Consider the following 14723-nt stretch of genomic DNA (forward strand, 5'->3'; position numbering starts at 1 on the left):
TCAGGAAGATTCTGTTCATTTGATTGTGCCACAACTCCTTGTGAAAACCACTCAGGATTGTAGAATGGAATGAACAACAGTACTCTTCAGGCTCCTTCATGGCTTCAATCCAGCTAGGATATTTATTTGTAAAACTAAGATACCCTTAGCAATAGCCACATCTGGCTTACAAATAACTTATACCAACTTCCAACTTGCCTGTTTGATGATGTCAGGCAGAATACTCGACCACAATGATCTCAGGCAAAACAACATCATGAATATCTGTATCTGTTTTGTGTGACTCATGAATTATTGCAATATGACTGTAATGGAATTATGGATTTATATTATTTACCCACAATTTTTAAATCCACTCTTGGGTCTGAACTGGATTTTTTTAAATAAAATCATGATTTTAATTAATTTTGAAAACTATTTTATTTAGAATACCAAAGTCAAAGTTTTACCAAAAAGTCATGAAGTTTGGCTGTACTTTTCCAGCAACTTTGCTTCAGCAGCTAAGGATAACTGTCTAGCCTCAATGGAATGTTAACAATTTTCTCCTTATTTGCTTCTTCTCAGCTCCAATGAAGGAGCTCAAATGAAGTCTACTCAGCTCAATGTCTGAAGAAGCAAAATCTTCTCATTCATACAAAATCTATGCAATACCATCATCAAGTTTTCTCCACAGCGTGATACTTGGCGCTCCATTGCCAGGCGGAAATCTTCCTTCACACCTTTGGTGATTCCTCTGGTGATTGTGTGATGTCTGGAATTATAATAACACAAAAAAAATAAAGGCCATGGAGCTACATTTTGTAAAATGAAAACTGCATAGTATTTGTTGTAGAACATTCCAGTTAACATTTTAAAATATTTATGAAATGAGAATGTTCTGTGATAAGTATCATACATGCATCATAAGGTTTTATGTCAAATCTCAGATATGGAAACATATCTTATAATCTTAAATCCTGAAATGTCTAGATCTTGATGCAGTGAATTAAAGTATCCATGCCACTGTATTCAGGTTTGAATTTGGCCACAAGAATATTTTTATGACTGCAAGTTAAAAAAGTAATAGAACTAATACTATATTTCATTTTTAGCATAAATTGCTTGCCAAAGTAGAGTAAAAGCAGATCACTAATTATCCCTGCCCAAACACTCTGCATAACTCTCTCCATAAGAAATTAATAATTTATAGCTTAATGAGGAAAGAGGAATCAACAGTACCATTTACTATTAAATTACAGGTAGTCCTCAACTTATGACCATAACTGGGACCAAAATCTAGTCACTGAGTGATGCAGTTATTAAGCAAGTAATTCCAGGACCATTTTTAACATAGTTGTTAAGGGAATCTGGCCTCCTTCATTGATTTTGCTTGTTGAAAGCCAATTGGAAGGTCACAATTCGTGATCACATGACTGTAGAACACTAGAACTGTTGTAAATGAGCTGGTTGCAATGCACCCAAATTACAATCATATGACTATGTGGTTAGTACAACTGTAACTTTGAGAACAACTCATAACTTACTTTTTTCAGCATCATCAGAACTCTGAATTGTCATTAAATGATTGGTTGTAAGTCAAGGATTACCAATACAATTCTAAATTTCCCCTATAACCACTACTGTAGCACCAAGAGCTACAGAAATGATTCATGAGATTAGGTCATTATGGGCATTCTAAATTTCATTTTAGTTTCTCCAGACTTTTCATTTTTTCCTATTGCAATGAACCTGTGCTCACCTATGGATTCTCAAGCAATTTGAAAGGGTAAGATTTAACTATGTTTCAACATACACACACCCAATTGTCTTAATGGGTTGGGACAATAACAGTGCATAAAGGAATTATTAAGAGACCAGAAACTGCTGCATATTCACCATGGATTGCTATTCGGTGTTACACAACCTCTAACTTTTGGTGGAGAATTAAAAAAATGGACAAAAAAGAGGGAGGCAATGGTAAGAATGACTTGCAAGTTTTTAGTCTTCTGACATTTGGTTTACAACAATTATGACTATCTAAAAAAAACCCACTATACAATATCATGAATTAGCTGAGGCTAATTGTTAAAAAAGTAAAAATGCATAATTTCAATTCTATGAAAAATTTTACATTTAAGTTCTTAAACCACATATTCAATATGCTGTATTTGTTTGATTTTAAACAAGACTTCATATTATTAATATGCTGTCTTTTCATTGCCTCTATCTTGGCCATATAATATTTTAACAGATTTTCTGTTAAAGAAACAAATTGCTGAAACCGCAAACCAGAAATCAGACTATATATATTTCTAGGATTACTAACAAAACTCTGCATAGGTCAATTTTCTTCCGCTAATAGTCAAATTTGCTTCTCGAGAGGCAAAGAAAATAGGAGCAAGCAATGCAGTGAAAGGAAAGAATATGAAAAATTATATGGAAATTCTTGCCAATATTAACAAATAGGGTCATTTTTTAGCTACATTATAAAAGAATGGACTAGCTTGTTAGAAAAAAATAGAGCATCATTATTTTATTATATAGTTCCATTTAAAAGTTTAACATACATGGGCCAGTAACTTATGAAAAAAATAACAAATGTTAACAATAGTAAAAACAATTTGCCAAATGATGTAGGCACAAATGAAGAACAAAAGCATGGATAAAACTATTGAATTAACAAAGGTCTGATAACCATGACCAGGAAAACATATTGACAAAAAGACAGCACACTATGAGCAGGGATGTCCTCCTGCTTTGTACCTGTCAGCAGTCTGCATGCTGGGCTGTAGTACAGGTATGAATTCCTGCTGCAGTAACCCCAGCGGAGGGCTAGAAGTCCTTTAAAAAACAGCAAATAGCAGCATTCAAACACACACACCAACTTTCCCTGTGCTACAAAATCAATTCTCCAGTAACATATACATAAAGAGGAGGACTACAAATCAAAAGTCTAGATCCTAGTGCAGGCAGGCATCCAATGGATTTTTTTTAATTAGCAATGATGAAACAGAAAAAGCTTCAGAAGCCTAGGTGTCTTTCCAAAGAAGAAAATTCAAGAAGACAGCTGAGGATTTAAATCCTGTTGGTAGGAATAATGCCTTTACCAAGAAAGATACAATGGGTAAGCTTGGATAATGTTCCTCAGTCCTTGTAAAATTTCAGTTGAGGAAGCCCAGCTAATGTTCACCATGTTGAAGAGAATATAAGATATCCTGAAGCACACATGCTCTGAATCTCTATCTCTTTTTCAAATTGAAGAAAACTTACTGTTAGACTAGGCCACAGGTCTGCAACCCACGGCTCCAGAGCCGCATGTGGCTCTTTCAGCCGTCTCCTGCAGCTCCCAGTCCTCTGCCATGTGCAGTCCCCCCCCAAAAAAAAAGTGGGACTAAAAAAGTTCAACCAATCAATTCAAATATGCAGGGTAGGTGCATATCTCGCCTTGGCTCCACTCTTCAGTAAAACCCTGTTCTGCGCATGTGCGCATGTACGTGCATGCGCACAATTTTTTTTGCGGCTCCCAGTTTTTCCTTTTGTGAGGGAACTGGTTCCGAGTGGCTCTTTCACTGTTTCAGGTTGCTGACCCCTGGACTAGACTATCAATAATAATAAATCAGGCCACCTCTTTCTTTTACAAAATAGAAAGGGGTACTTGGCATCAAATATGCTATGCCTTTTCTTGCCTAAGGACACATCTAGAAAAACTGCAGCTTCTATAATTCTTTCTCCACTATTTTTTAAGTAATTTTGTGAAATCAAATTTCAAAAAGAAACAACAGCAAAACCAGGATATTTTGAAAGAGAAAAGAAAACATAACACTTCAATAGTAATAGCACCTAAATTTATATACCGCCCTCTAGTGCTTTACAGCAGCTATTGGACAGTTTACAATTTCAGCATACTGCCCCCAATAATTTGGGTCCTCATTTTAACAACCTGGGAAGGATAGAAGGCTGAGTCAACCTTGAGTCCCATCAGGATCAAACTCCAGGTTGTGGGCAGTTAGCCTGCAATACTGCATCCTAACCACTGCACCACCAGGGCTTGACCCTGAATACACATTCCAGAACTGACTTACACTACAAATGCTTCCAATCAGAAATTGAGCAGTAAATTAAAATGTGAAATATATTCTTTTTTAGCAATAGCTAAAAGTTTTTGTCACTTGAAGTTTAGTATTATTCATATGTACCACAGAAAATACATATTGTAATTTCTCCAGTATTTTATTTTTGCCAGCATTTTTCTTAATTGCTGTTGTACAATGAAAAACTGCAAGGTATCTACTAAAAAGATAAGAAAACAAAAATTGTATCTCTTTTATATTAGCATTTGAGAAGCCCTGATGGAAATCTCTTTAAAATCTCTTTGAAAGCCTTTAACAGAATTCTACTGAATCTAATTTTCATAAGAAACATAGGAAATGAAACATCTTAATATGTTGATACACAAACCAGACAGCCTTTTTTTAAGTAACAAAAAATCAAATTTAAGTTGGTTAAGTTTACCAAATTGCCTTTCTAATTCAACCCAAACATGACAAAATCTATTAATTCCTTACAGAAATAATAATTACAAAATACCAAATTAATTATATCACAACACGAATGTAGGAAAGGCTCGCAAGGCAGTACTATCACTATAATACCTTCACTTTTTTCCCATTCAATCTGGTCCGATTCTCGGACACTCCTCGGACAAGTCCCTTCAGTTTTCTTGGGAAGGTTTTTCAGAAGTGGTTTGCTTTTTCCTCCTTCCTAGGGCTGAGAGAAAGTGACAGCTGGCTTTGTAGCTATGGTGGGACTGGAACTCAAGAGTCCCACTTTCTAGCCTGGTGCCTCAACCACTACACCAATCTGTTTCTCTTACACCTTTACTAACAACCAAGAAATTGGAAATAGGAATTATTTAATGACAAGGAAATGCTCCTTCTGCAGAGGAATCTTGTTATGTTCATAATAAAATTGTAGCAGGATAAAGCAGGATACATCTAAATATTTGAAACAGAACTTTCAATTATAAATTAACAATAGGTGTAAATAGAGAAATGAGCTAAAGAAGGCAAACAGAACTGTAACTGGGGAATGTAACTAATCTTTTCTCACTACTTCAGGGCAAAGGTCCAATTTCCTGCCTGTTCACCAAAACAAGTCATTTGAATGTTTTCACTGAAGAAAAAAGGAAGAGGATAAAACTGTTGGGTTCATTGTATATGACAGGGCAGCTATGCTTTGCTTTTCAGAAGCTGCTGGAAGATTCTGCTATCAAAGGAAACATTAAGATTTGAATTCCATACAATTACTATATAATGGAAGAACAGATAATTGATTCATAGTTCTATGGGATGGACATTAGAAGGATTAGCAACTGAAACTGTGAGGTAGGATGGAATCAGTTTTATTAGTATACCACAATAATGCATTCCATTACACAGCTGCCAACCTGGTAATTAAAATTAACTGACTTTGAAAAATATAAATTTAACTGGAAGAATAAAATGGAGTGTCTTAAGAATACATTCTTAGTAAGAAAGTGCTTCAGAAAAAGTTTTGTAAAATTAACTCCCCTATTTTTATGAATAGAATGATACAAGGGATTACCTTGTCACTGTGCAAAATAACAAAACTCTTTCCCTACAGGCAGAGCATCTGACTGCTGTTATCTTCTCAACCAGTGGCATGTGTAAATCATAGGTAAGTTGGGCATAAGACTAAATCCCTGAAACTTTAAAAATTTATCTCAAATGTCATATTAAAAATGACTGTAAGTGTTCTTGGATAAAATAGGCTTTTTATAATTGTAGTCAGTGCTTTTTTTGTAAAAGAAAAAGGTGCCGGAACTCACACATGTCATACAACCCAGCTCTCCTACCCTACAAGGTTTCATCCAAAAAAGGTGCCGGAACTCCATTCGGAGCGTTCTATGACAAAAAAAGCCCTGATCGTAGTGAAATCCAGGTTGTTTGATAATGTCCCCCAAATCTTGAGAACCAAAGTTCTAATAAACATTAGGTAAAGGTAAAGGTTCCCCCGCACATGCGTGCTAGTCGTTTCCGACTCTAGGGGCCGGTGCTCATCTCCGTTTCATAGCCGAAGAGCCAGCGCTTGTCTGAGGACGTCTCCGTGGTCATGTGGCCGGCATGACTAGCACAGAACGCTGTTACCTTCCCACCGTAGTGGTCCCTATTTTTCTACTTGCATTTTTACGTGCTTTCGAACTGCTAGGTGGGCAGAAGCTGGGACAAGTAACAGGCGCTCACTCTGCTACGCGGCACTCGGGATTCGACCCGCCAAACTGCCGACCTTCCGATCGACAAGTTCAGCGTCCTAACCCACTGAGCCACCGCGTCCCTAATAAACATTAAGAATGCAATAATAAACATAAGTTATAAGGAAGTTCACTTTTTGGGAGTTACTATTTGGAATAACTGAGAATCTGATGTGTTTGCCATAGAAGATTAAAAATGGTCTGAAATATCTTTTTTAAAAGATAAATAGCTTTTAGTAGTAGTTCATAGAACTCAGTATTTGGTCTTGGAGCCTCACTGGATATGAATGGCAGCAGGAATCCACATTAACAGATAAGCAATTCAGAAACATCAGGATCTCTCATATCCATAAAAATAAGAGTAAGTCTCAGTAATTAAGGTCAGAATGATATCACCATGATTTTCCTTGTGGATTTCTCTTTGCATTATGCTATGTCAAAGAAATTAGTAAAGTAGCAAGCCTAGTGGATACTGGTTAATCACCTCTTCAGCTATTTTTCTGTTTGAAACTTATGAGTTTGTTTTTATACTTTCTTTTGCTTGTAGTCTATGACCACGATAAACTTCAACTAATTATAAAAAATAATCTATGAGCACGTCCTTGCATTATGAGAAAAATAGTTTTTGGACTGAAAACACATTTTCACTGTTCAAACTTCCCAATTCCTGTCTTTTAGAAGCCCAACAGATAATCTACATTAATAGAACATTCACCTCTATTGAAGTGAACAGACTTTTTCCAGACTGCTAAAATACCTACCATGCAAATGTTTTGAATTAAAATTTCTATCATAGGTAACCATAGGTAGCATGGTAAATAATGAAAGAATGTGAGAACTGCAGCATAACACATCTGGAAGACACCAGGTTAGCTACCCATAATGTAGGACTCCAGAAGATGGTAGAGAACAGGAAGGCCTGGAGGAATGTTGTCCATGGGGTCATGATGGGTCGGACACGACTTTGCAACTAACAGCAGCAACAACAATGTAGGGCTTTGTAGTGGTGATATCACTTCTTACAAAGTTATATATATTGCAGTTCCAATAATTGAATTTTTATATATGAAATCACGGTTATTAGGCTATATCATACATGTGATGGACTAAAGTACATTCAGAAAATATTCAGACCCCCTTCACTTTTGTCAATTTTGTTATGCTGCAGCCTGATTCTACAGTTGTTGAAATTCATTTTTTCTCATTAATCTATACTCAGTATTCTTCTAGAAGGCCAACAAAGTCAGGACCAATTCAACTTAAGAAAGAATGATGTTCCAAATGGCAGGTATCAAGGTAGAAAAGACTCTCCTCCTGAGTCAGATCAGATGACATTCCTTTATGGGCAGCAACCTTCAACCTCTCTTTCCCACCAGACCTCATGGGTAGATTTGATTTGATAGAGGAGAGGTAATCCTACAAATAATGCAGCCCTATGCCATATTGGAATTAATAGATCATTACCAGTACCTTCAATTGAACCAAAGAAGCAAACTAGTAACCAGTGTAGCTTGTGAGATGAGAACCTCATTTAAATATGAAGTCTTGTATGAATTTTTCAGTTAATTCAACCTAGTTACCAAATCAACATCCTTTTGTGGAGGAAATTTTTTTGATCACTTTGAAAATCAAATCACAGTCCGTCTGATTCTCTGCTGCCGTAAGCACTCAACAGTTTATTTTATTTAAATTTATTGGGGACACAACTCCAGTAGATTCTGGGCAATGCATAAAACTAGGGAAAAAAACTAATAACAGTTAAAATGTTAAATCTGAGAGCCCAGATGAAAAAAAAATCTAATAGCAAGATCAACAAGACAAAACAGTGACCATTGGACAAATAATAAATATCTATCTCAATCTTGAGACCAAAGCAGATTTTCAAAGCTTTCTGAAACCCTAGGCTAGAAGGCACCATCTTTATGGTGGGGAAAGCTGTTCCAAAATGGGGGAGCTTCAGCAGAGAAGACATGCTTCCTATGTCCCACAAGTTGGCAATGTTTAATGGACAGGACCTGAAGTGAACCCACGTACTGAGAAGGCAAAAACAATTAGAAACAAGCAGTCTCTCAGGTATCCAGGCCCTTTGCTATGGATGTCTTTAAAAATAATAACCAACATCATGAATTAAATTGCAGCTCAATGAATATAAACAAGAGCAGAGCAAAGAGAGATTCATCAAGAGAAAATGTTTAGAAGCCAAGACATTTATCACTGTCTCATTATTCCAAAATATCAGTTCACGTAAAACAGACTTGTCAAACCTGGATATCTCTTAATTATCAAAATAATATCTCTTTGTGTGTTTTAATTTTTACAGTTAAGGAAACAAAATTAGTAAAAAGTATTAGCCTGAGATGTTTATTACATGCTATTGATCCAATTATGAATTCATCATGCTAGAACTTTCATCTGAGAATCCTACATATTTATTATTTTCAATTATTTATTTATAAATTTTCTTCATCTTTAATCCAATATATCAAGGCTATCCATTAGTGAAAATTACATCCACTATTCTTCCAGATTAGCTATTTTTACAGCCCAAGTGAGATATAATACTTAATGCCACATCATCTTTACTATGGCTAAAGACCTCACCCAACTAAAAAAGATCCTATTTACACATAGCACTCCTCTGAATATCTAAGATATACTCAGAAACAAGCCTAACATTTATCTGAATGTTTCATAAATACCATAGTACTTTTAACATCAGTTTAGGCTTAACAAATAAAGTATATGAGCAATCAGTGTAAGTTCACAAACTTTTAAAATTGGGAAAAATATTTTCTTACTTTATTAACATTCCCTGATTTGGCAGTAATTCCAAATGAATTTTTCCACCTTCTTGTGTCCTTAAGTAGGCAAATTCTTCCAGCATATCAATATCTAAAAGAAATGTTTAGGTCCAAAAGAAAGTATCTTTGAAAACAGAGAAATTACTATGATCATTATCTGATTCCTCTACTCTGTTCTAATTTTATTCCTCATTGCCGGTGTCGTTAAAGTTTTTAATCTTTATTTTCTTCACAAACATGATGTATCTATTAGTTTATTGTAATATCCTACTTTATCTGTAGCTGTAATTTGGTCAGAGTTTTATCCATGCAACAGACTAATGCAACTATCCTTTATATGTTTATCTAGGAACAAAGCCCACTGAGCTTCAGAGAACTTACTAAGAAACGTATATACATGGGCCTCTTGTACAAAGGTTCATAGCATCTGATAAAGCATACCATATCTGAAAGCATGTACTTGTTCTTTCTATAAAATAACAAAAAAGGTTCAAGCATCACTCATAATGGTTTATTTTGATCCTGGTTTTCTGAGTAAACAAAATTGGACAGGTTCACACCTAATACAAAAGCCCTAAGTTATGGTTTATAGAACACAATGATTTGGTTCATACAATAACTTAACTAAACAAGCTACATTAATCAGTTTACTACTGATTCAGTATGTTCTATAATCTTAGTAATATTTCTGAACCCATGTTTCTTATAGCACATTTAAAAATTCCATTGTCCTCTTCTTTTATTTGCTTTTTACTTTTTGTTTCAACTATTACTTATACAATTCAATTAGATTTTACATTTCTTAACAATAGATCTCAGTATTCTTAATGATTTGGAAAATATGACCCCCTTGAAGAAACTGTTTATCTCCAATTAACCCACTGAAGACAAAGGATACTTGTAATATAGTTGAAAAAATTTTCATATTGGAAGTTTGCTTGCTGGCAGATTTTATTAACTGCTTTCAAGAATAAGTTTTCACCCCTTGGCCACTCATGCTGTAACAATACAATCACATGACCCAATGCCATATCATCTCTATTGTCTGTGAAAGCTTTCAGCTGTTAGGAGAAAAAAAACAATGTTAACAGCATCTCACAAAATAAATTCCAAACACACAATGGACAGACATACTTCAAATTGTTTTATTTTTTCTAATATTTTTAGTATTTAAAAATATTATTCATATTTTCCCCAGTATGCTACTCTAAACAAGATATAAAATTTGTGAGCTGTTATTAGAGTGGAATATACTGAGTGTTTAGAGTTCTCAAAACAACTAGATGGAGCTTAGAATGAGGCTGACTCAGTTAACATTTATGTCCAGTTATTCAGGCAGCATGTTTGTGTGTAGTATTCACCATGAAGTAAAACTGGATCTTCTCTCAAGTCACATTGTATCAGGTTTATATGCAACTTATGAATGGTATATCGTGCTATTGGAGTATTGCAACGTGCTCTACATTGGACTTTCCTTGAAGACCATTCAGAAGCTACAGCTGGCACTCAATGCAGCTGCCTGGACAGTTCTGGGGCCTCTAGGGTGGCCCATGTAACACCTCTATTATGTGAATTGCATTGACTGCCAGTTTGCTTTTGGGTCCAATTCAAGTTGTTGGTTTATGGCATGAGGTTACCTGAGGAACCATCTCACCCTAATGGGAATCGATTGCCTCATTGTACCAGCAGAAGGGGTATATTGCATCCTCATCAACCAAGGAATTTTGGCTGACAAGATCGAGGAGAAGAGCCTTTTCTGCAATAGTGCCTAGCCTCTTAGAATATCATACCTCTTAAGGTGAGATCCACCCCCATCTCTTGACCTATAAAGATCTTAAAACCTGCTCTGCCACTTGGCCTGGAGCCCAAATAGCGGTGTATCATACTGAAGTAAGACACTGAATTAACAAGATCTCCCTTCCACCTTCTACATACCCCTGCCTATCTTAACTATTTCTACTTAATTTTAATGCATTTATTGCTTCGTTATTTTACTATTTTAATTTTTATACTATAGTTTTATCTGACTGTAGGCTGCCCAGAGTCATATGATAGCAAGATGGGGGAGGGCAAATAAATTCAGTAAACAAACAATCAATACCAGAATTGCTATCTGCATTAGTTAATTAATTATATTTATTTAGAAACCATCCAGCTCCCTCATAGTGGGGCTCCAGGCAGTGTACAAGCATCAGCTCAGTCAACATGCCTACCACAAGAATGACAATATGCAATAATGAAATGAACAGCAGAGATGTTGAAAGTACTAATGCTTCAATGTTCTCACTGTTAGCTAGTAGTACACAATTTATCCTTATAATAAAAATAATTATTCCATTGCTTCACTCATGAAGTCAATCCCCATGTCTCAGAAAAAATCTTTATCTTTATTTTCCAGTCTGTTATGAAACCTTCCTGATGTAGAAAATAATTAATTGCTCCAACAGTTGTTATATACATGGTATACTGTACATTCATAATAAAAAATGAAAACTTAAATCAATAATATTTCAAAACACATTCACAAATTTGAGATGACCTTGGTAGCCAATTATTTTAGTTAATGGTCCTCACAAATTATCTTCATGTGGGGAGGAGAATAAGACTCTTACTTTAACAGAGCTGGGAAAACCCCTGGGATTAACATGAACTGAAAGGTCATTTTTCCTTCACATTCTTCAACAATGATGGGATCACTTAATTCAGATTTACTTTGAAGGCCCCCGGAAGTATCCTACTATGTGACTTAGTTATTTTCCCCTTCCCAAAGAAGCAATCAGCATTTATGAGTCTCGTACAATGTTGATCTACAATCATAAATGGCTATGAAAAGATTCTTCTTAATAATGATGCACTTACTACAAGGAACATTTACTTAGACTGACCCCCACCAAATATATAGAAATGTGTTTCTTTTTTAGAGATTGCTTAGTAATTTATTTTCCTATAAGAATGTTTGTTATTATTCAATGTTTAAAACTCAATTAGGACAGTGATTTGACTATTAACTGGTAATCAAGGTAACTGTGTTTAACTCTTAAAATTGATTCACAGTTCATTTGGCAGTGATTTAATTAAGCTGATTTCAAGTTGTTCAGTTGTTTGTATCTTAATCAACACTGCATTAATATATATTAACATTATAATAAGGATACTGAGGCGAACATGAACAGAATGAAAAATTGGGCACCACAAATAGAATAAATTACCTTAAAACAAGCTAAAAGTAATCGGAGACAATAAGGCATAACAGTTTTACTGGTGCATGGCCAAAGCTTCAGCTCTGAAACTAGACAAATAATAGTTTTGCAAACATTAAAAGCAAACAGAATTAAAAGCAAATATGACAGGTTTAAAAATTTATTCATTTTAGTATCTATAAAGTGTGCTTATGTTATAGAAAGTCAGATTCCAATTGAATGTTACAAAAAAAGCCCTTCCAACTATAAGAGCAGTGTGATAGTGGAACTGACTACATAGAGTAGTGGTTGGCTTCCTTTTCCTGGTGGTGTTCAAGCAGAAACCAGGTATGACTGCTTTAATTTACACTTCTGCACTAAACAGATTTCATTTCTTGGCATAAATAGTTCTTTCTATCTTTAGGAATCCATAGTGTTTGGGTAAATACTCATATATCAACTTTACATCCCAAATAGTAAAATAATTTATTTGTCCAAGTGTGATAAGCTACTCAACATTTGATTGTTTTCACCTGTATAGTGGGGGCGGAGGAGGGAGCAATTACTCCTAGACCAGATGCTACTATATATATATCTCCTCCCATTGAAAGCCACTAGTAAGTTATTAGAATCCAGGGAAGGGGCTTGATAAGAGATAATTCCTTCCTTACCATCATTGATCATTCTAATTATCCACTCCTTTATCTAGTTCTGGGGGTAGAGCTCATAAAAATGTCTATCTAAAATCGATAAGCTGCTCTTACCCACAGTTCTTCTTAAAGGACAACATATATTTTTTATGTCATCTTGTCAATAGTCTTTTCAGGGTTTTACAATTTTCAATATTATTTCAGTAATCAGTAATTTTAAATACTCCAATTTACTTATTTCTCTATTCTTCATCTACTATTTGGAGATAAAGTAATAATTTACCTTTCCTGAACTTTGACTTTAATATAGGCTGATCTTGTATTTTGGCTCCTTCTTGTATGGGAAGTGTCATGTAACACATTAGGTCAAGAATTTTTTCACAAGTCAACTACAAAGAAAAGGTGAGATTCATTATATGTGAAATGTCTATAAGTCAAAAATTAAAATAAAGAAAAATAACTAACAAATGTGTCACCATATTATCCTTAGAAATGAGAGAAAGTACATTCATAATTTTATGATACCATTTCTATCTATTGAGGGGGGGGAAACCAGTAGTAGTAGTAGTAATATTAAAGAGTGAACACTGAAGACCATTATAGGTTATTCAATCAATATATGGCTTTCAGTTTTCACTTCCAGTTTTGCTCACAAAGGAAAACTCTAGTTGATTTTGGTCAAAATAAACTTGGATCCTTTTTAGCAGGGAGCAAATATTGAAATATTTGGGATTTTTTATGTCAAAAGTGCTGCTTAAAGAAATCTCATTTTTGGAAGACAAGAACTGCTGTTTAGCCACCTTTAACTGTGATTGTTAAATTAAAATGTTATGTCACTGAACTTACATATTGCAAAAGGAACTGAGGCTACTTAAGGCTAACAGTAAATTTGTGAATGAAACAATATTTGAATTAGGCAACCTCCCTGCTCAGACTCAGCTAATGCACTACAACAAAACTTAATTACAAATTATAAAGCCCCAATGGATACAATGTGATTCTTCTGCAAATTAAGTTTGCTAAGAAAAACCAACATATGCAATCATATCTGGCTTGTAGTCTTCATTCCAAAGACTTGTCTTTCTCTTAAGATTAAATAATAGTGTTTAAAAACAACACTGAAAAGCACAGCTCATTAACTATCACTTGGGATTTACAGGTTAAACTTGGAGATCTTAATTCAAGATCTGAAATGGCTGCACAATTCTAAGTGGACATATATGTGTAGGTGAGTGGCTGGATCGGTGTAACCAAAATTATCAACCCAAATCAAATCCCTCTTTACTGATGGGCCACAATCTATCATGCTAGTCCTAAGAGTTACTGGTCCAAAATCACCCAGTCAGCTTCTGGCCCTGAATGTAACTGATGTAATTTATTTGTGTGCTTGTGTGTGTGTGTGTGTGTGTGTGTATAAATTTTGTAGTGTACATATAGTTTCTGTTAAGAATTATTTCCCATTTTCATGCAGACCCTGAAGATGGCATATGTAGTCCTCCCTTCTGCTACTTTCTCCAACAATAGAGCAATATTGTGAAGAATATGGCTGGTCCATGGTCAGCCAGAATATGGCCAAAAATGGACTAGACTGTGAATCCTTAATGTCAGTCCAGTACCTTAGCCACTACACTACATTGGTTTATCAGTGTAAATATTATCCACTATATTGGTGCAGTGCTACATTCTTCAACTTACATGAAATGAAAGTAGATAAGCTATATATAAACAAACATAGTATTCACTCATCCTAGTCAAAGTCAAAGTCAAATTCATATGCAAAAGTAGTTTTAAAGATTTTGTCTGGCCTCAACAACCTGCTTTTCTCATAAATCCCAAACTTAGC

At 35.0% G+C, this 14723-nt stretch overlaps 1 protein-coding gene across 2 annotated transcripts in view; it reads right to left on the bottom strand.

The window, feature by feature from the left end:
• Positions 1-583: 583 nt before the first annotated feature.
• INTS10 (integrator complex subunit 10) overlaps positions 584-14723 on the bottom strand; it is a gene marked incomplete at its 5' end in the record, with an annotated part of 39126 nt that continues 24986 nt past the window's right edge. Inside the window, 6 exons of one of the 2 annotated variants that reach the window (XM_081345535.1) lie at positions 593-751; positions 2743-2820; positions 9049-9142; positions 9950-10112; positions 12261-12340; positions 13164-13269. In XM_081345535.1, coding sequence (XP_081201661.1) covers positions 595-751; positions 2743-2820; positions 9049-9142; positions 9950-10112; positions 12261-12340; positions 13164-13269 — 678 coding nt within the window. In that variant the 3' untranslated portion in view covers positions 593-594. Of the gene's footprint in view, positions 752-2742; positions 2821-9048; positions 9143-9949; positions 10113-12260; positions 12341-13163; positions 13270-14723 lie in introns of both variants that reach the window. The other variant, XM_081345536.1, reaches the window with a different exon arrangement.

The sequence above is a fragment of the Vipera berus genome, assembly GCF_964194415.1.
Source record: "Vipera berus genome assembly, chromosome: Z".
Lineage (NCBI taxonomy): Eukaryota > Metazoa > Chordata > Lepidosauria > Squamata > Viperidae > Vipera > Vipera berus.